The sequence below is a fragment of the Bufo bufo genome, chromosome 5, assembly GCF_905171765.1.
Source record: "Bufo bufo chromosome 5, aBufBuf1.1, whole genome shotgun sequence".
Classification (NCBI taxonomy): domain Eukaryota; kingdom Metazoa; phylum Chordata; class Amphibia; order Anura; family Bufonidae; genus Bufo; species Bufo bufo.
The window spans coordinates 108,571,185-108,594,490 of NC_053393.1; the positions used below are offsets into that span (position 1 = coordinate 108,571,185).

General features: G+C 43.4%; 1 protein-coding gene across 1 annotated transcript in view; it reads right to left on the minus strand.

The window, feature by feature from the left end:
* The window catches only part of TERF1 (telomeric repeat binding factor 1), a 42,551-nt gene extending 21,777 nt beyond the window's left edge, over window positions 1–20,774 (minus strand). The window contains exons 1-3 of the mRNA XM_040433868.1: window positions 20,606–20,774; window positions 17,997–18,092; window positions 17,778–17,908 (exon numbers count right to left, since the gene is read on the minus strand). Of these exons, the coding sequence (XP_040289802.1) occupies window positions 17,778–17,908; window positions 17,997–18,092; window positions 20,606–20,762 (384 nt within the window). The 5' untranslated portion in view covers window positions 20,763–20,774. The remainder of the gene's footprint in view (window positions 1–17,777; window positions 17,909–17,996; window positions 18,093–20,605) is intronic.
* Window positions 20,775–23,306: the final 2,532 nt, after the last annotated feature.

Genomic DNA, 23,306 nt, shown 5'->3' on the forward strand with positions numbered 1-23,306 from the left:
TACCTGAACATACTGAATGACCAGGTTATTCCATCATATGCACAGGCATATTCCAAGATGACAATGCCAGGATTCATGGGGCTCAAATTGTGAAAGGGAGGGTTCAGGGAGCATGAGAGATGTTTTTCACACTTGGATTGGCCACCACAGAGTCCAGACCTTAACCTCATTGAGAATCTTTGGGATGTGCTGGAGAAGGCTTTGCGCAGCAGTCAGACTCTACCATCATCAATGCAAGATCTTGGTGAAAAATTAATGCAACACTGGATGGAAATAAATCTTGTGACATTGCAGAAGCTTATCGAAACAATGCCACAGTGAATGCGTGCCGTAATCAAAGCTAAAGGTGATCCAACGAAATATTAGAGTGTGTGACCTTTATTTTTTGGTGGCGATTTTTTTTGGACAGGCAGTGTATATTAAGTGATTTTTTACATTAGTCATGGGATAACGCTTTCAAACAAAATTATGCACGTACATGTATTTATGCGAGATACTGACATAAATGCATTGATAGATCTGTACATTTTGTGTTTTATTTCCTTGCCATTTTCAAGATCTCGCTGTTTTCAGAACCACTCATCCACTTGCATGTGCAGAGGCAGTCGCCCATCTCTTGATTGTGAAGGACCTGAGCTCAGCATAATGATGTCACTATGTGATCATGCTGGGAGTGTGCGGTGACATCATCACGCTTAGTGCAGGTTCTTAACAATCAAGAGAGAAGCCTCTGCGCTTGCAAGTGGATGAGGTGAGAGATTTCTTTTTTTTCCCGCAAAAAAAGAAAACATTACAGCTGAGAACCACTATAGGGGACATTATATATACTGAGGATACTGCAGGGGTTGGGATTTTATTTTAAAAAAGCTATGACATTTATCAGTTTTTCATGGCCATTAAAGACGGATGCAAAACGGCCATTAAAAACAGACAGACAATGGATGCACAGTGTGTCCGTTTTTTTTCCCACTGTCGCCTTTGAACTTGTAGCCTTAGTCAACATCCTCAACCTCATGCTGTTCACACAGCTGATTGAGTTGTTAGGGTACGTTCACACATTGTAGTGGCACTGCAGAATTCCTGTCGCAGACGTGCGTGTAGGAAGTCCAGTGTACTGCAGTACCAGTAAACTAAATGGGTTCAATTATTTGCCATGCTTGGCTGGGTTCACATATTGCAACAGAAATGTAATTCCTATATTTTTCAGATTTTAAGGCGCACTTGTTAGCGAGAAAGAAATCTTGCTAAACAGTGCCAGACCCCCTGACGGCTTTCTTAAATTATCCAGCAGAGCACTCATACAACGCTCTGCTGGATCAATGAGAATTTTCCCTCTGCACACTTCTCTCTCTCTCTCCCTGCCTGACACCGATCTGTGTGATCAGTGCAGGCAGCAGAGGACGGGGAGAGTAAAAAAAAATTACCTGGGGCTAAAGGTCTGTAAGATGAAGTTATGGAGAATAAAGTGCCTGACTGCAGCTTTGATTATGTCAATGGTGGGCAAGGCCAGACCAGGAAGGGCAGAAAAAAGAATTTTTGCTTAAAGGGGTTATCCCACTTTGCATTTTGATACTTACCTGCTGCCAGCGCGCCGTTCACTTCCTGGATTCTGGCTGGGGGCGAGCTTCATCTTGATTGAAGTCTTCTCCCGGCTGGGCCGCACGCTGCACTGAACGCATACGCCATGGTGAGTTATTCCTGGCCAGTATAGTACAGAGCCGGCGTGCGCAGCTCTGTACTATTCTGGCCAGGAAGAAGTCACCATTGCGCATGCGCGGCGGCGTGCGCGTTCAGGACAGCGAGCGGCCCGGCCGGGAGAAAAGAAGGAGTCTTCTGCGCAAGCGCGGCCATCGGGATTCCGGAGAAGAGCGGTGGCCGTAACCAGGGGAGACCGAATGACAACAATGAGGTAAGTGGGGATGAATTTTCTCCTAAACGGTGGGAATGGGTTAATAAAATATATTTACAAAAATGATCACTGTCAAATCATTAACCGATTTAACAGTGATCATTATGATGGGATAACCCCTTTAAGATGTATGTGTATGTAGCAGAGTTGTGTGTGCATGTGGCAGGAATGTGTATGTGTCGTATGTCATGATTGCACAGAGTAAAAAAAAAAAAAAAAAAAAAAAGCCTAACAAAGTATTTAGCAGAGCAAGCATGGTAGGACACTACAAGGCAATGACAGGAGACACAATTAGGCCTCATGCACATGACTGGTCCAAAAACCATGGCTCTGCAAAATATGGGTACTTTCTGTGTGCAATCCACATTTGTCTCAATCCCATCAATAGAGACTAGAGACTACTCTCATCCACAATATCTATAATCTGTAGAATGGACAAAGAGATGCAGCACATAGATGACATCCTTGTGCGTTTATTATTATTTTTTGGACCCATAAAAATTAATGGATCCGTTTGCAATCTACACACAGCGCTGATTGGACATGGATGAAAAATACGGTCATATGCATGAGGCCTTTATTTGATTAAATTACATGAGGTAACCACGTGGGCCATTGCTCTTAGTTTCAATGGTCAGCAGATGACACAATAAGGTTAACAGAAGCTGACCGACACTAATAAACCCCTCTATGCTAGACCCCAAAGATAATGACCTTGACCCCTTCACCTCATTAAACCACCAGAGAAGACTTAATTAGTAGAATTTTTTTTTTTTTTACAGTTTTCTGTTGTCTAAGGCTACATACACAGAGCAGAGAAAAAAAAACATCTATTAAACAGACACACTGTCATTTTTCATTGCCATTTTTCAACCATTTGTACATCCATTTTCTGGCCGTCTGTATGTTTTTAATGGCAGTTAAAAATGGCTATGAAAAACTGATACATTTAATTGGCTTTTTAAAAAAAAATAAAGATCCCAACCCCTGCAGTGCCCTCAGTATACATAATGTACCCCATCAGTAATAAGGTCCCACAAAGTGGCCCCCCAATTGTAATAATGTCCCCAATAGTGGCCCCAGCAGTAAAAAGGTTTCCAATAGTGGCCCCCAGAAGTTATAATTTCGCCCATAGTGGCCTCCGGAATTAGTAATGTCTCCCATAGTGGCTTCCATCAGTTATAATGTCCCCCATAATGGCCCCAGCAGTAAAAAGGTCTCCAATAGTGGCCCCCAGAAGTAATAACGTCTGCCATAGTGGCCTCCCGCAGTAATAATGTCTCCCATGGTGGCTCCAAGAATAAGTAATATCCCCCATATTGGCCCTCAGCTGTAATGTTTTGCTTTAGCATAAAATAAAACACTCACCTCATCCACCAGCATGCACAGAAGCAGTCTCTCCTCTCTTGTTTAAAAAGAACCTGCCAAAGGACCTGCGCTCAGCAAGATGACTTCACCAAAACACTCCCAGCATGAGTGCATGGTGATGTCATCACGCCGTGAACAGGTTCTTTAGAGTAATGACTGCTGCTGTACGTACAAGTGGATGAGTTTTTTTTTGTTAACCCCCAAAAAGGCCATATTGTTCTAGTGTACCTTTTTTAGTCGCCGTTAGAGGGGTGCAGTCCTGTCTAAGCAGCCGTTAAAAATAGGACCCCATTGAAATCAATGGGACTATTTTTTGACGTGTGAATAGCCCCATAGACTTTATCTGGTGCTAAAAATGGTTGTGTAACAGCCGTTACTTAAACGGCCATTATACATACATTTTTAACTGTCATGTGCATATAGCCTAAACCTAGCTTGCGTCTTATAATTAGGTGTGTCCTACCGTTTGAAAAAAAACGGAATTAGACTTACCGGTAGTTCTGTTTCCTTGAATCCACCATGATGGCCTCAAGGAGATTGACCCTTGACCTCTGTAGGGGCAGGAACACAGAGAGAGCGAGAGAGAGACTTTTAATTGCCCCACCCACTCTCACTTTACAGATTACCCAGGTGGGTGTCCGCATGCGCAGTTCCTTCCCTGAAGCTGATACCAGCACAGGGAAGGAACACTATGACGGCACTGCACATGCACAAGCTCGCGCATCGGGAGATTACGCGATCTGACTTCGTGAGCAAGGAGGAGATTCCTGGATACAGGCGGGGCTGGGATCCTTCACAGGGGGGCTTGGCTGGGCTCCAGAACGGTTAGTACAGTCCCTTGGGCTCCTTACCAGGCTGATTTACATATATATATATATATATATATATATATATATATATATATATATATTGTTAAAAAATATACTGGGCACACTCACTTATGTAGAATCATATATTTTATTCAAGGACATGTAAGGTAAAGTAAAAACAATTATTTTAAAAAACACATATAAAATACAGTCAAGCAATATAAGAACACATGGATACAATAAAATATATAGATATAGAATAAATACTAGGACCAGTGGTGGATAGGCTAGGGATGGTAAAAAATCAGTCCATACGAAAATCAGAACAAATAGAAGTATAGCCCAGCTGGTGGCTTAAGCTAATATAGTGGCTAGCTTCACAAAGTACTATAAGGTTCACAGTCCTGATTCACTGCAAGAGGATAATGTAACTGTGGTACAACAGAATTCACTTAAGTGAGTATACTTGCGGCGTCCCGCTAATACTCACTGTTCCTTATGCGGTTCCTTATGCAGGTAAACTTGGAAAAAAAATTGTCGTTATCAGCTGCTGCTGTAGCAACTGAAGGATACTGTGTCTTTTCTCTGTGTCCTTGCGATCCTCTGGCTGCCGCTCCGTAGTAACGGGAAGCCGGTCAGCGCTGGGACTCAAGATGCTTTGCCCCTCGTCGGTATATTATGCGACACACTCCTCGTGTGTTTGCGCTTGTAGGTCCCGGCGTATCAGGGGTTTAGTCAGGCACGGAGTTCTCAAAGACTTTGAATTGCCGCACGGCTCTGGATAGTTCAAGCACGTACTCCTTGGGGTTGTTCCGGGGGGCTCCTCACCAAACGCGTTTCGGGGTACTTGCCCCTTCTTCAGTGGTACAGGTTCCCCCACAACTGCCTACTTTTATAGTGTCTTACAAATGGTAATTGTTCAAACACATGATGAGCCTCCTCATTTGGCTCAAAAGCTGACACGGAGTAGAAGAGTTCATTCCATTCAGATCCACCCAATTATCCACCAAAAAGACTTAAATTTCAAATAACCTACTGTTTAGTACACATCATAATATTATGATGTGTACTAAACAGTAGGTTATTTGAAATTTAAGTCTTTTTGGTGGATAATTGGGTGGATCTGAATGGAATGGACTCTTCTACTCCGTGTCAGCTTTTGAGCCAAATGAGGAGGCTCATCATGTGTTTGAACAATTACCATTTGTAAGACACTATAAAAGTAGGCAGTTGTGGGGGAACCTGTACCACTGAAGAAGGGGCAAGTACCCCGAAACGCGTTTGGTGAGGAGCCCCCCGGAACAACCCCAAGGAGTACGTGCTTGAACTATCCAGAGCCGTGCGGCAATTCAAAGTCTTTGAGAACTCCGTGCCTGACTAAACCCCTGATACGCCGGGACCTACAAGCGCAAACACACGAGGAGTGTGTCGCATAATATACCGACGAGGGGCAAAGCATCTTGAGTCCCAGCGCTGACCGGCTTCCCGTTACTACGGAGCGGCAGCCAGAGGATCGCAAGGACACAGAGAAAAGACACAGTATCCTTCAGTTGCTACAGCAGCAGCTGATAACGACAATTTTTTTTCCAAGTTTACCTGCATAAGGAACCGCATAAGGAACAGTGAGTATTAGCGGGACGCCGCAAGTATACTCACTTAAGTGAATTCTGTTGTACCACAGTTACATTATCCTCTTGCAGTGAATCAGGACTGTGAACCTTATAGTACTTTGTGAAGCTAGCCACTATACAGGGAGTGCAGAATTATTAGGCAAGTTGTATTTTTGAGGATTAATTTTATTATTGAACAACAACCATGTTCTCAATGAACCCAAAAAACTCATTAATATCAAAGCTGAATATTTTTGGAAGTAGTTTTTAGTTTGTTTTTAGTTTTAGCTATTTTAGGGGGATATCTGTGTGTGCAGGTGACTATTACTGTGCATAATTATTAGGCAACTTAACAAAAAACAAATATATACCCATTTTAATTATTTATTTTTACCAGTGAAACCAATATAACATCTCAACATTCACAAATATACATTTCTGACATTCAAAAACAAAAACAAATCAGTGACCAATATAGCCACCTTTCTTTGCAAGGACACTCAAAAGCCTGCCATCCATGGATTCTGTCAGTGTTTTGATATGTTCACCATCAACATTGCGTGCAGCAGCAACCACAGCCTCCCAGACACTGTTCAGAGAGGTGTACTGTTTTCCCTCCTTGTAAATCTCACATTTGATGATGGACCACAGGTTCTCAATGGGGTTCAGATCAGGTGAACAAGGAGGCCATGTCATTAGATTTTCTTCTTTTATACCCTTTCTTGCCAGCCACGCTGTGGAGTACTTGGACGCGTGTGATAGAGCATTGTCCTGAATGAAAATCATGTTTTTCTTGAAGGATGCAGACTTCTTCCTGTACCACTGCTTGAAGAAGGTGTCTTCCAGAAACTGGCAGTAGGACTGGGAGTTGAGCTTGACTCCATCCTCAACCTGAAAAGGCCCCACAAGCTCATCTTTGATGATACCAGCCCAAACCAGTACTCCACCTCCACCTTGCTGGCGTCTGAGTCGGACTGGAGCTCTCTGCCCTTTACCAATCCAGCCACGGGCCCATCCATCTGGCCCATCAAGACTCACTCTCATTTCATCAGTCCATAAAACCTTAGAAAAATCAGTCTTGAGATATTTCTTGGCCCAGTCTTGACGTTTCAGCTTGTGTGTCTTGTTCAGTGGTGGTCGTCTTTCAGCCTTTCTTACCTTGGCCATGTCTCTGAGTATTGCACACCTTGTGCTTTTGGGCACTCCAGTGATGTTGCAGCTCTGAAATATGGCCAAACTGGTGGCAAGTGGCATCTTGGCAGCTGCACGCTTGACTTTTCTCAGTTCATGGGCAGTTATTTTGCGCCTTGGTTTTTCCACACGCCTTCTTGCGACGCTGTTGACTATTTTGAATGAAACGCTTGATTGTTCGATGATCACGCTTCAGAAGCTTTGCAATTTTAAGAGTGCTGCATCCCTCTGCAAGATATCTCACTATTTTTGACTTTTCTGAGCCTGTCAAGTCCTTCTTTTGACCCATTTTGCCAAAGGAAAGGAAGTTGCCTAATAATTATGCACACCTAATATAGGGTGTTGATGTCATTAGACCACACCCCTTCTCATTACAGAGATGCACATCACCTAATATGCTTAATTGGTAGTAGGCTTTCGAGCCTATACAGCTTGGAGTAAGACAACATGCATAAAGAGGATGATGTGGTCAAAATACTCATTTGCCTAATAATTCTGCACGCAGTGTATTAGCTTAAGCCACCAGCTGGGCTATACTTCTATTTGTTCTGATTTTCGTATGGACTGATTTTTTACCATCCCTAGCCTATCCACCACTGGTCCTAGTATTTATTCTATATCTATATATTTTATTGTATCCATGTGTTCTTATATTGCTTGACTGTATTTTATATGTGTTTTTTAAAATAATTGTTTTTACTTTACCTTACATGTCCTTGAATAAAATATATGATTCTACATAAGTGAGTGTGCCCAGTATATTTTTTAACATTATTTATTCACTTTAGAGGAAGGGCGGATCCTCTTTTACTGGCAGCACCTCGTCCTAATTTTTCCTCAGTCCTGTGCGTCTCATTAAACCTGTGTTATATATATATATATATATATATATATATATATATATATATATATATATTTTTTTACACTCAAAACCACTCAGATATGGGACAGGTATATTGCGGACATGCTAGCGGCGATCTAGCCGTGCATGTGCACATCTCTATAGGGTAAAAAGAGGTGACAGAATTCCTTTAAAGTCCCACTGAGGAACACGAGGCCTTATAGAAGGTCTTAACCTGGAGGCAGCAGTCATAAACCTTTTGATCCAGTGGCGATCAGCTAACTTTACATCATAGAAAATACTTAGGGCAGATATTTGGACCTTTAAGGTACTTGGTCTAAGACCCAAATCTAGACCCAGCTGAAGAAAATCTAATATTTTTTGAATGACCGGTTTTGAGCTGTTTTGCACAGAATCCCCTAACCAACTGCAGAATCTTTTCCATATTTTTAAGTATATGGCCGAGGTGAATTTTTATTTCTATTGGCTTTTAAACTACAGATCACTTTCTCCGAGAGTCCCTATTGTCCCTGTTGCCCTCAGGATCCAAGCTGCTAGTGTAAAGGCCTCTTTCACACGAAAGTGTGCGCTCCGTGGCCGTACTGCAGACCGCATTTGCGGATCCGCAATACACGGCCGCCGTACCGTGGGCATTCCGCATCACGGATGCGGAATGGTGCGAAACGGAAGCACGGAACGGAACCCTAGAAAGTGCTTCCGTGGGGTTTCGTCCCGTACTTCCGTTCCACAAAAAGATAGGACATGTTCTATCTTTTTGCGGAACGGCCGGATCACGGATCCATTAAAGTTAATGGGTCCGCGATCCGCTGCCCCACGGTCGGTGTTCGTGCATTGCGGCCCACAGTACGTCTACAGGGCGCACACGCTCGTGTGCAAGAGGCCTAAAGGTTTTGGATGACAAACTGGTCCCTGTATGAGAATGTCCTCCTGATGGGGTAATATCCAGGGCTCTTATCGAAATCTGTTTCAGAACCGGGAACCAACACAGTGATCATTGTCACCGGATCTCGGAGTAGCTTTTGAACTGTCCGGGATATCAAGAGGAAATGGGGGAACGGCATATGCCAGATCCCAATTCCATACCAGGGAGAAGGCGTCCACAGCCCAAGGGTTTTCTCTGGGGTTTAGAGAACAGAATTTTAGAGTTTTTGCATTTGTTCTTGAGGCAAATAGATTGATTTCTGGAGTGCCCCATCTGGCTTTTCTTTTTTGAAAAATTGATGGGTTTAAAAAGGACCACTCCCCTGGATCCAGGATCTTTCTGCTTGAAAAAATCTGCCTCTTGGTTCAAAGACCCCCTGAGGTATACCGCTGTTAGAGAGAACATTTTTTTCTGCCCAATAGAATATTTTTGCTGCCAAGTGTTCTAATGTCAGAGATCTTGTCCCCCTTGATGTTTTAGATAAGCAACCGTCCTAGTGTTTTTTTTACTAGATGTTGTGCCTCCTTTAGCATCTGCCAGACTGCTCCTAGTTCTTTGTAATTTGAGAAGTGAGTCATATCCTTGGGCCATAGACCTTGAAAAAAGTGATTTCCCACTTTTGCTCCCCAACCTGACTTGCTTGCGTCGGTCTGGATGAAAATTTGTGCCACGGAATTCCTTGTTGAAGGTTCCCCCCCCCTCCCCTTCACCAGTTCTTCAATTTGACTGATCTGGGAATGAGGATCTTCTTGTCCATGGAGGACTGTTTTCTGTCCCAATTTTTTTAAATCCAGGATTGAATAACTCTGGTGTGCGCCTGGCTCCATGCCACCGATGTTATACAGGAGACCCAGAATTATGGAACAGAAATGACGAGACTGGAATCTTATTATTTTCTTCTTCAGGTCCGTTATTTTTTCCTGTGGAAGAAACAAGGATTGTGCTTTTGAATCCAACAGAATGCCCAAAAAACTTTGTTGCGGGCTGCAGAAAGGATTTTTTTCTGTTCACTATCCATCCCAGATATTTACAATATTTTATGGGAAAAAAAAATAAAAAAATCGTATTTGAGAGTATCTGCTTCTGTTCTTCCAATAACCAGAAAGTCATCTAGATAAGGAATAACTGTGACTTCTTTATCCCTGAAGAAGGCTGCGTCTTTTATTGTGAATCTCAAAAACATCTGATGGTTTTTGTGTATTGGAAGGTGGTAATAGGAGTCTTTCAAGTCTACGAACGTCTTGAAGGAGCCTTCTTGTATTCGTGGGACGGTGGAAGCCAACGATTCAATTTTGAACCTTTTGTATAAAATATTTTTGTTTAACTTTTAAGTTTATTGTCGTCCGAAAGGAACCATCTGGCTTTTTTACAAGAAAGTCTTGAGTAGAATCCCTCCCATTTTTCCCGTTGTGGAAACTGGTATTATGACTCCCGGTTCTAAAAAATTCTGTATACCCAGCCAGATTTTTGTTAGAACACCTGAGGAGTGAGAGGTGATCTGTATTTTGTGTGAAGGGGCTGAAGAAAATTCTATTTTGGAACCCCGTTCTAGCATATTTAAGGCCCAAGGGTTTAACATTATCTTCTTCCACTGAGGTAGAAAGAACTTCAACCTTCCTCCAACTCTGGAGTCACTGCTTGTCCTGAGGTCTGTTTTAAGGGTTGATGAGAAATCCCCTACCTCTTCCCCCTTTGGGGTAGCTCCAACGTCCCGATTTACCCTTACCCCTATAAGGTCTATACTGGGGATTATATTGCTGAAAGGGATGCTTCCTGGTCTCTTTTTCCTCTGGAAACACTTTCTTTTTATCTGCTGCTTTTTCTAGAATTTTATCTAGGACTGGGCCGAACACGTATTCCTCTGAAAAAGCTATGGAGCATAACTTGGATTTTGATGTCTTATCTCCTGACCAGGATTTCATCCACAGGGCACGTCTAGCAGAATCAGATAAAGCTCCGTCTCTTGCGGCAAATCTCAGACTCCGCAGAGGCTTCTGCCAAAAAAGCCATAGCTGATTTGAGAAGGGGAATGAAATTGATTATCTCTTCCCTTGGCATTTTATTTTTTAAATGTTCCTCTAATTAATTTAGCCATAAATACACGGACCTAGCAACTGATGTGGCTGCAATGTTGGTTTTCACTCCAAACATGGAAGCCTCCCAAGCTTTCCTCAACAAACAGTACGCTTTCTGTTCCATGGGATCACGTAATTGTGTGGAGTCCTCAAATGGCAAAGAAGTTTTTTTAACTACTTTTGCCACCTGAACATCTATCTTAGGGGTTTCGTCAAAAACTTTAGATTCTGATGGGTCAAATAACAAACGGTTTCTGAACTCTTTGGAGACCCCCAACCTTTTTTCTGGATCAAGCCATTCATCTAAGATCATATCTTTGACGTTCTCATGTATAGGAAATACTCTGAACATTTTATCCTGAACAGTTTTAGGTTTTGTAAATCTTCTATGCACATCGTTGATCTAACCGCCCTCAGTAAATAATCCATCTCCTCTTTGGAAAAATAGTATTTTCTCTCTTCCCCAATTATTTCACCCTCAGATAATTGGTCTTCTCCAAAATATTTGGAGGAAGAGGCGTCCTCGTCTAATTCCTCCAGGTCAGAAGACGGAGCTTATAATCCGTTTTTTTTTTTTGTGGAGGTACTGGAGAGTAACTGGGGGCAGATAATAATGTGAGAAAGTATATGATACAAGAAGAAATTAAATCCTATCATAAGGTAAAAAAAAACACATTTTCCTTTCTCCCTACTGGGGAACAAACGGTAGGAGCTGCTGCAGAGGGTCTGGATTATCCATACGTCTTGCCGGGGGATCCACTGCAGACATGCTGGACTGAGGCACCAGTCTACAGGTCTGCCTGCATTTTTAAATTAAACCTCGGCGTCTGACGTCACGTTCCGGCCCTGCCGCACTTCCGCTATGTGCAGGGCCCGAATCCGCCTTCCCCATGTGACGCTATGACGCTTGGTCACATGACCGCATCAAAGGGACTGCAGTAGCACACGCTGGATGAGCACGAGGCATCCGCTCCTCCTCCTTCTTCAAACCTTCACATGGGTTATCGCCCGACTTGTTTTCCAAGAAGGGAAAGAGAACATGGGACCTGTAATAGAGGTGGAGGTTGTGGCTGAACAGCGAGCACCCCATCTCTCCCTCTGCCCAGCGTTAGTATGAGCCGCAGGAGGACAGAGGGATCCAGGTAACCCCAGTACAGGGTAAGAAATAAGGAGGGCGAGTACCCCTCGATAATCCACCTGGAAGAAAAATAAAAAAAACTCTTCACCTCCCCTAATCAGAGAGGCCTCTCTCTCGCCTGACCCCAGTAGGGACAAGAAACACTGAGGGGAGAGGGTGGCTGGGGCAATTTAAACTCTCTCACTCTGTTTTCCCAAGGGTCAATCTCCTTGTGGCCATCATGGCGGATGAAATGGAAATATAGTATTTTGTGGTCAAAGACTTCATGCACACGGGGCGATATTTCCGCGCGGGTGCAATGCGGTAGGTGAACGTATTGCACCCGCACTGAATCCCGACCCATTCATTTCAATGGGGCTGTTCAGATGAGCGGTGATTTTCACGCATCACTTGTGCGTTGCGTGAAAATCGCAGCATTCTCTATATTCAGCGTTTTTCACGCAACGCAGGCCCCATGGAAGTGAATGGGGTTGCGTGAAAATCACAAGCATCCGCAAGCAAGTGCGAATGTGGTGCGATTTTCATGCATGGTTGCTAGGTGACAGTCTATTCACTGTATTATTTTCCCTTATAACATGGTTATAAGGGAAAATAATAGCATTCTGAAATCAGAATGCTTAGTAGGTGATCAATTGAGGGTTAAAAAAAAATATAAAAAATTAACTCACCTTCTCCTCTTGTTCGCGTAGTTCCCGGTCTCTTCTTTACTTCTTTAATGATGAATTACCGGCTAGGACCTGTGGGGACGTCAGATAACATGCTCCAATCACATGGTCCATCACCACGGTGATGGACCATGTGATTGGAGCATGTGATCTGACGTCACCAAAGGTCCTTTAGCCCACAGCTCATCATTAAAGAAGTAAAGAAGAGACCGGGAACTACGCAAACAAGAGGAGAAGGAGAGTTAATTTTTTATATTTTTTTTTAACCCTCAATTGATCACCTACTAAGCATTCTGATTTCAGAATGCTATTATTTTCCCTTATAACCATGTTATAACCATGTTATAAGGGAAAATAATAACATCTACACAACACCGAACCCAAACCTGAACTTCTGTGAAGAAGTTCGGGTCTGGGTACCACAGTCGGTTTTTTATCACGCGCGTGCAAAACACATTGCACCCGCGCAATAAAAACTGAACATCGGAACGCAATCGCAGTCAAAACTGACTGCAATTGCATTCCTACTCGCGCGGGTTTGCCGCAATACACCGGGACGCATCCGGACACGCTCGTGTGAACCCAGCCTAACACCTTGCAAAACCCATCATGGTAAAAATGCATGCGGCTTTTCCAAACTACCCCCCCCCTCACCCCCTTTTCGTGACCCAAAATGACTGCATTTCAGCAGAAATGGGTAAACCCAGCCTGAGCAGGACTAGATGAGGGTGGTATGTCAGTTATTTTAAAAGAAACTATGTTTTAATTCACTAGAAGCAAACAGAGATCTTGAAAATGGCATGGAACTGAAAAATAAAAAATATTAGAACATTTCAGAACTATTTGTTACTCAGTGCTTAAGCGTTATATCCACAAGTCTGAACAACTAAGAATAATACAACTACACCATTCACAATAGCTGCTGGATTATTATATTATATATTACAGTAAAGCTTTTCCTAGGTTTTAATCTATTTCTGAAGTATTGCCATGCTTGTGTATTATGCACTAACCCCACTCAGCAGTGTAAACAATAAATGGTACATAATCGCCAATAACTGCACTTACAGTGTCTCCGCAGAGAGGTTCTGAATGACTGTTTAATTGTACTAATTATATCCAGGTAAAAGAGAAGATTAATAACGGTCGTTACCTATATCTGCTGTTTAGCAGAAGGACTCCTTTTACCTTATTGGCACCAATATGAACCCATATGAACCTTATTGATTGGCGGTTAGGATTTTTACAGAAATCCAGTGGATAACAGTGGAAATGCTTTAGTTCAGCTTTTGATGCTTTTACCAATGTTCCAGGTCGGAGACGGACAGTTCACAGCAACGTTATTTTTCCATTCTTCTGATCCGTCAAAAGAACAGAAAAACAAAACAAAACAGGATCCTGTTAAAAAAAAATAAAAAAAAAAAAAATTATCCTGTGCATCAGTTATGCACATTTGGCATCCATTTGAGCCATTTCTCTCTGCATGCAGGACTTTTTTTCCATCCGTCTAAAAAAAAAAAATGATGGAATCGGTTCAAATGGATGCCAAATATGGATAACTGTTTTTTTCCCTCTGTTCTCTTGACAGATCAGAAGAACAGAAAAATAACGGTGATGTGAACTCTCCCTTAGGCCTCATGCACACGACCGTTGTGTGCATCCGCCGCCGTCGTTCCGTTTTTTTTCACGGACCCATTGACTTTCAATGGGTCCGTGGAAAAATCTGAAAATGCACCGTTTGGCTTCCGCGTCCGTGATCCGTTTTTCCAGTCCGTGAAAAAAATAAGACCTGTCCTATTTTTTTCACGGACAACGGTTCACGGACCCATTCAAGTCAATGGGTCCGTGAAAAATCACGGATGCACACAAGATAGTCATCCGCGTCCGTTTTTCCTATCATTTTCAATGCAAACTTGACTTAGTTTTTTTTTTCACTTTTCATGTCCGTGGATCCTCCAAAAATCAAGGAAGACCCATGGAAGAAAAAACGGTCACGGATCACGGAACAACAGAAATCCGTTTTGCGGACCGAAAAAAAAAAAAAACCTCCGTGTGCATGAGGCCTTATCTAGCTTTTCAACATTGAAACTGTGGTCAGCAGAGTGTTGTACCTGTTGAAAACCATGTACTCACCTGCTCCATGCCGATGCGTTCTAGTTCCCTGGCTTCTGGTCCCCGTCCTGCAAACTTCTAGATGGACAGCCGCTGTAGCCAATGTCTGGCGTTCTTTTTTTTTTTTTTTACCATGCTCTGCTGTTTTCTGAACTTTTTTTGGGCAGGAAAATCTCTTTAACTTCTAAAGAGGGCCTTTCACCTCTCCTGACATGTCGGCTTGTTAAATAATTGTATTCCACATGAAAAGCGAAATCTGGATCATTTATTCCAATGACTCAAGTTTCACACAGCAGACACCTGGGGCTGATGTATATGATAACGCCAATCGCAGATACCACATCATCTGAGTGCTGAAATCCACAGAGTGCAGCACTCCCAGGGCTGGAACGGCTCCTCCACGCAGCAAAGAGTGGAGGGGGTGTGTGATATTCGTTGGTTGTGAAAGGTCACATCACTTCACATCCCAAAAAATTGAATAAAAAGTTATCAAAAAGTCATACCTGCTTCAAAATGGTATACCGTATTTTTCGCCCTATAAGACACACTCCCCCCCAAAAGTGAGGGGAAAATAGCAGTGCGTCTTATGGGGCGAATACTGCATTTTTCTGAATTTTCAATGATACGCCGCGATGCCGCGCGGCGGGTGTATCAGCTGAGAGGGAGGAGGAGGGGCTGGGGGCCGGCATCTGCTTTTATAATGACAGCGGGGCCGTGCAGTCACTGTATTCTACTACACGGGCCCTGCTCACTGTATATAATCATATCTGTAATTGTAGGCATTGTTAATGTATAAAAATTCTGGGTAATCAGCGCCTGTATTACTTACAAGAGCTCAGTAGCAGAGAGGAGGCAGGCCGGGAGGACGGGCACTGGCTGCGTGAGTCACTACGTCATGCGCCCACGCCGCCTGCTTCATTTATAAAGTGCCCGGCGCAGGCGCGTGACATAGTGACTCACGCTAGCAGCGCCCGTCCTCCAGGCCTGCCTCCTCTCTCCTCTCTGCTACTGAGCGCTCGTAAGTAATACAGGCGCTAATTACCCTGAATTTTTATATATTACCAATGCCTACAATTATAGATAAGATTATATACAGTGAGCGGGGCCCTTGTAGTAGAATACAGTCACTGCACTGCAGTCATCCACAGATCCCCATAACAGTGCCATCCAGAGACCCCAATAAGAGCCATCCAGAGATCCCCATAACAGTGTCACCCACAGATCCCCTATAACAGTGTCACCCACAGATCCCCATAAGTGTCCTCAACAGATCCCCCATAATAGAGTCATCCACAGACCACCATTAGTTCAAAACCCACCAAAAGCACACCTTTTGGTTAAAAAATTTTTTTTTTCTTATTTTCCTCCTCAAAAACCTAGGGCGAAAAATACGGTAATTGAAAACTATAGATCGCCATGCAAAAATTTTCTCTCTTTTTTGTATTAAAACAAAAGCAAAACTATAGAAATGTGGTGTAGTTGTAATCTTACTGACCCAGAGAATGAATGGCACAGGTCAGTTTCACCACACAGGGAATACCGTAATACTTGTCCCGCAAAAAACAAGCTCATATACAGCTATGTGAACGGAGAAATAAAGAAGAAGAAGTTATGACTCCGGGAATGCAGGAAGTACAAAAAACGAAAACACAAAAATCGCTAGGTCAGGAAAGGGTTAAAGTCCCACTAGGAAAACTAAGCATCCCATTACCTGAGCTCTAGTATAATACAGTGGTCCCTCAAGATACAATATTTTCAACATACAATGGTCTTTTCTGAGCCATCATAAGTTAAAACTAGATTCAACATACAAGGCCTCAGACTCGGATCCAACCAATTAAGGCCACCTCTCTGGTACAATCGCTGTATTAGTTGCTAGTTAGCAGATATTCCTGACTGTTATATGTAAGGACTTGTTTTATCTGTTTTAGTTATCTGCTTATTTTTCTTAAATCTTCATTTTCTCTTATCTTGGATGACATTTTGGGGCTTTGGAACCGATTACTCAACTTACAATGGTTTCAACATACAATGGTCGTCCTGGAACCAATCAATATTGTAACTTGAGGGACCACTGTATACTGAAATAGTTATGTATTGCAGAGCATTACACCCATGAGTATTACACTGACAGTGCCTTAGATACAGATGCAGCAGAGTTAACAGTCAGTCATAACACGTTAATTAGATGTGCTAACTCATCCGTAGCCTGCCAAAGGATTCCATAGATGGCAGACACAGAGGTCATTATTAGGTGGCCATAGCAATCATTGGCAACCCATGATCGCATCACGGGGAGCTGATGGAGTGATAGATGGAACCCTCTCTCAAACTCCACTAGATGCCGCAGTTGCTACTGAACGCAGCATCTAAGGCGCTAAATGCACAGGATCTGAGGTTGCTCCGATCCTGGCTATTGTGGTGGGGCCCTGGCTGTGTATTACAGCCAGCTCCAGCTGCAAATGGTGTGGATACAGCTCCTGTGCCATCTCCCTGACATACTATTACTGTGGTTCTCATTAATGGGCCACTTACCATCATGTAATAGCACATCATGGGGCAGGAGGCGGTAAATATCTTCACTGAGAATTATGGAATAGAGAATGTAAGGGGCTGTTTGCATCTCGTTTTTGCTGTACGTCAGATAAGTCTGTAAACAGAAAAACGTATAGAAATGTATGGCTCGACAGCCCCATAGACTATAATTGGGCAAACACAGCATACTACACTTATCTGTCCTGAAAAAAAATTAAGTACAGAAAAATATAGGCTTTTTCACATTTCAGTGAATGGGAGACAGATGGAAATGTAAGACAATACGTTTCCATCGGTTAAACGTATCTGTTTTTATCTGAATACTTCCTACTTCCTGTGATACACTTCAAATCTTTATTTAAAAAACTAAAGGTTTCACAAAAACATATAGCCGTAATATATAGGGGTTGTCCAGCTACTGTGCAGCAGTGACCAGTGTCAAGAGGGACAGGGAAGCAGAGACTGACAGGGGACCCAGGAAGCATTGGAACGGGAGTTGCAGGGGGATCAGTGAGGTTGGTGTGACTTACCGCCCATTACAGATGGGTAATATCGCCTCAAATTAAAGTTTAGTCACTCACCTGAACTTTAACCAATGTTTTTATTTCTTCCTGAAGAACTCTCAGGTCATCATCTTCTTCAATAATCTGATCAAACACCACTGCAGCTGCTTCTAGAGGTGTGAGTTTCTCATCTGTTTCATACTGTACATCTAGAAAGGATAATAATATGCATGGTTGGTTAATTACATCATTCCAAAGGGACTAAGAACATAGACTAATAGCATATTAATCAGTTACCAAGATGTCTTCCTTCTGCAACACGGGTGAGAAACTGTGAGATTAAGACAGCCTTTGACGTCTCTGAATCCAGTGTAGGTATACCCTCCAGAATCACTGCGGAAGAAAGTGGATAAGTTACCATACTTTTATACAGTGGCATGCAAAACTTTGGGCGCCACTGGTCAAAATGACTGTTAATGTGAACAGTTAAGCAGGTTGAAGATGAAATGATCTCCAAAAGGCACAGAGTTAAAGATGAAACACACTTTTCAACATTTTAAAGGGGTTATCAGAGACTAAAAAATGCTCCCCAATATGCCGGGCCCCTCACACTGATTCTACTTACCTGGCTCCCCGCGCACCGATGAAAACATCGGGTGTCGGGGGGGAGCAGCCAATAGGAGGCAATGACGGTGACGAGCCTCCCTAGCATCATGGGCGCTAGGGAGGCTCGTCCCCGTCGGCCCTTGGCTGCTCCGTCCCGACACCGGATGTTTTCTTTGGCGCATGGGGAGAAGCAGCAGCGGCGGTGCGGAGACAAGGAGCAGAACAGGGAGCCAGGTAAGTAGAATCAGTGGGAGGCGTCTGGCATAAGGGGGGCATTTTTTTGTCTCGGATAACCCCTTTAAGTAATATCAGTGTATTATTTTGGTTTTGTACAATTTTAGAGTGAAAAAAGGTAAGGGGTACCATGCAAAAGTATAGGAACCCAGGGAGATTTGAGCGCTCTGATAACTTAGACCGAGGTCTCAGACCTTAAATAGCCTGTTAGGGTTAAGGCTTGTTCAAAAGGAAAGGCGAGATGATGCAAATTTCAAAGCTTTATAAATACGCAGACTTCTCTAACCTTGTACCAAAAAACAGCAGTTCTGCTAAGCAGCTGCCTAACACTCCGAAAATTAAAATGGTTGACGCCCACAAAGCAGGATAAGGCTATAAGAAAATAGCAAAGCGTTTTCAGGTTGTCATTTCCTCAGTCCGAAATGTAAATTAACAGGAACAGTGAAGTTCAAGAGAACATCTGGGAGACAACAAAAAATTTCAGAGACAGCTGCTTGTAGGATTGCTAGAAGGGCAAGATCAGAACCCTTGCTTGACTGCAAAAGACCTTCAGGAAGAAATGGAAACAGAAATATGCGGATATACCTCAAAAGAGCAGTGCATACTAGTCGTTCCAGGAATCTCACAGAACTGGAAGACTTTTGCAAGGATAAATGGAATGAAAATCCCTCAAACAAGAATTTAAAGACTCTTGGCTTGTTTCATTTTTCCATCACATTATACACTGCTCGTATCCATGGTTACGACCACCTTGTAATCCTGCAGCGGTGGTCGCGCTTGCACACTACAGAAAAAAAGCGAGCCGTGTATAATGTGATGGAGAAATAAATCAAGCCAGGAAAGGAGGCAATATGGACAATGACAGTACATTAGTAAGTGTCTTCTAATGATCAGCAGGGATGACAGGTGTCGGATGATCTATCCTAAGGACAGGCCATCAATATCAAAATCTTGCAAACCCCTTTAGAAAAAGCTTTACCGCAGGTCAATTTACACTGCAGATTTTTTTGTTTTCCGCAGCATATATATGAGACTTCATACAATCTCATCAGCTCTGCTGGTGCTGTACAATGCTCTGGACTTTCAGCGTATGGACGCTCCCCTATTCCTACAGTGAACACGTATGACATTATAAGTGGTGATTAGCGAAGTATTCAAAAATTTGATTCGGCTACTTCGCCGAATTTTACAAAAAAAAATAGAAAAACTTTATGACGAATTACTTTGTCACAAGGCGCATTTCTTTGTAATTAGTGGGCGCAATGACAGGGAGCGGCGATTACGCTGCTCTTCGTCAATGTACTCCTCAGATGCCGCATTCACAGCTGATCGCGGCATCTGACATAATAATATAGAAAAAATATATAAATCGTACTTACCTCATCCATTTGCTCACGACGGCCAGGCCGCCGCCTCCTTGACTGAAGATCTAGTGCAAAATCTTCTGCAGCCAGTGATAATGTCATCACATCGGCCAGCGTGGTGTCGTCATACGTCACCGCGCACAGGATTTCGTGTAAGACCTTCAATCAAGATGGCAGTGGGTGGGCCCGTGCGCAAATGGATGGGGTAAGCTATATATTTTTTTTTTACCGCCATTCAGGGGAAATAGATTCGCTACCACGAAGCGATTTGGCTTTGTGATGAATCAAATTTTCCCTAAAATTCGGATCGAAATTTGCTCAACACTAATTATAAGCTCGACTTGCCATAACTGGCAAGTGCGGAGTCCGACTCCTAATTATTCTCTAATTATGGCAGGATTATACAACATGCAAATAAGCCCCAATATCTCATACTGCATGAAAATTTCTCAACCCTCTGCTCCAAATGGCACTATTTACTAGACCGGACTTCACATCCATTCCTAATCCAGGGCAGACAGGCTGTAGCACTACACTACGAGGCGGATGCACACCTGTAACTAGTTTCACTGGGGATGACAGGCGCACTGATTCACCGGGGATGACAGGCGCACTGATTCACCAACGTCACTAATCATCAGCATACGTACCCAGTGCGGAAGTAGTTCCGTCCCCCCTCATCATTCAACCCTCCTTCATTACCTTCCATTGCTCTGCACGTCCGCTGAAAATCCTCCGCCCGGTCATCGTCACAGAAGTAATGACACAAAGTGGCAAACATGTAATCAAAAACCCAGGAAGTGGCAACTTTTGCCGCCTGGTCGAAAGAAACTGCCGCTTTCAACGTGTCCTCTTCCATAGCCGCCACCCCCCAAATATTGAAAATACCGCGCTGTTGCTATCAAGATAGAGCGCACAGTGCGCATGCGTAGAGCTCACAGACTCCCGCCACTCTGATTCAAATAGCGGCGGTGGAGAGGAGCGGGAGGGGGAGGCGTGCAGTCACGTGCTCCGTGCTGAGGAGAACACACTGCCTTCATGTACAGTACAGGGGCAGTGCTGCTGCTGCTGCCGCCGGGCTCTGCTCGGTCAATGGAAGTGTTTTTAATTTTTTTTGCATTGCTTCATTTTGTCATAACTTGTTTTTCAGGTGACAGACTGAGGGCTTTTTTTTTTTTCCCTTGGGTACTTGTTTTGTGGGATGAGCAGTCAGTTTTATTGGTACTATTGTCAGGTAGGTATAACTTTTGATGGCTCTAAGACAGATTAAGGCCTCATGCACGAACGTTGTTTTGGGATGCGGACCTACTTACTTCATTGGGGCCGCAAAAGATGCGGACAGCACTCCGTGTGCTGTCCGCATCTGTTACAATATTCTGTGTCCCCGAAAAAATAGGACATGTCATATTCTTCTTCGTTTTGTGGCCAAGAATAGGCGTTTCTGTTCAGCAAATTCCGCATGCCTCCGGATCCCTGCTCGGCTACCACTGCGTCGCCCCTGTTGTGCGGATCAAAACATCCAGCGATGGAGGGGGAGCAGCCAATAGCAGGCCGCGACTGACCTGCTTCTCCAGCGCAATTGATTTTCATGTGTCTGTTCATATAGTGGCATGTTTTATTTTTATTTTTTTTAGCAGAGCAGTGCCTGTGGAATGCGGATGACACTCGGACCAAATAATTGATCCTTCTGGATGTCAAACGAACACGGAATTGTGAACGAGGCGTTAAAGGGGTTGTGTCATGAAGCATATTCTACTTTTTTTTTTTTTTTTTAAAACCAGAGCCTGAATCTGAATACTGACTGTATTTTTCGCTTTATAAGACACTTTTTTCCCTCCAAAAGTGGGTGTATGGGGGAAGGGGGGGGGGAGGGAATGAGAGAGCATCTTATAAAGCAAATGGTGCAATTTTTAAATGTCTGACACTGATACATCGCTGGCCCCTATGCTGCACAGCGCGGCCTGGAGTTGTTGCGATACCAAATTTTTTATTCGGTTTCGATACCATGAAAAAGTATTGCGATATTCGATACCACGCAAAAAAAAAAAACCAAAAAAGCCACGTGCATTCCGCATTTTTAAAAATGGCGAATCGCGCAGTTTTTATTTATTTTTTCTGTTGTGGCATTCACCGCATAGATTTTTTTTATACTTTAATATTTATACTGTAATATGTTTAATATTTATACATATTATATGTGAAATTGGGAAAGGGGGTGATTCATACTTAATATTTTGGTGGGGTTTTTTATTTTATTTTTTACACTTTATATTTAATAACTATTTCCCCCCCTTAGGGACTAGAACCTGGGATTTTTTTCATCCCTTGTCCTATTCACCCTGATAAAGCTCTATCTGGGTGAATAGGACTTCACACTGTCCCTGCTGCTCTGTGCACACAACATCAGGGATGTTACCATGGCAGCCAGGGCTTCAGTAGCGTACTGGCTGCCATGGTAACCGATCGGAGCCCCAGGATTACACAGCTGGGGCTCCGCTCAGAAGCTGCCACTGCACCACCAATGAGGGGGAGGGGACCCTGTGGCCACTGCCACCAATGATTTTAATACTGGGGGGGTTGAGAGGGTCCGGCGCACTGTGCCACCAATGATTTTAATGGGGGGAGGGCGAGGGCGCACTGCGCCACCAATGATAATTGCCCCTTAATGCAGGAGGCGAGTACTGGCAGATCAGCGGCAGTTAACCCCTCAAGTGCACTGCCCTGCTGCACCGGTGCTCCGCCCCCGTCCCCATTATAGTCAATGGGGACGGAACGGCGGCACGGCGAAATAGCGGAAGGACGGATCCGCCCAACATCCATACCCACTTAGCTCGTATGCCCTGGCAAACCAGATTTCTCCATTCACATCAATCGATGTGGATGAATAAATCATTGCCGGGATTTTTTTATTTTTTTTTATATATACAAAGTGTTTGCCAAAGTATATGAACACTGCCACCTCCTCAGCTCATATGCCTCGGCAAACGTATCTTTTACTGCAGAGGAGAAATCTCGTCTTGCAGCGCCGCATACACCGACTTGTGTGTAATCTGACAGCAGCGCAATGCTTCTGTCAGAATGCACATCAGTGCTGCAGCTGCTTGATCGCTTGGTCCACCTAGAAGGTGAAAAAAAAAAAAAAAACAGGCCGCAACACAATAAATTTATTAACATTAACTTTAGAGAACATTAACTTTTATAAACTTTTGAAACAGAAAAATAATTTTTTTGCTTACCGGTGATTTTTTTATTTTTATTTTTTAACTTTATAGGACAAACCTCTCCTTCCCCATGGGACAATGTGCAAAGCGCAAATCGCCCAGAGATGTGGCGAAGTACATTATGCACTTTGTCCCAGGTGAAAGGAGAGGTTTGTGGCAGCTCTGTGTGAAAGGGCCCTAAT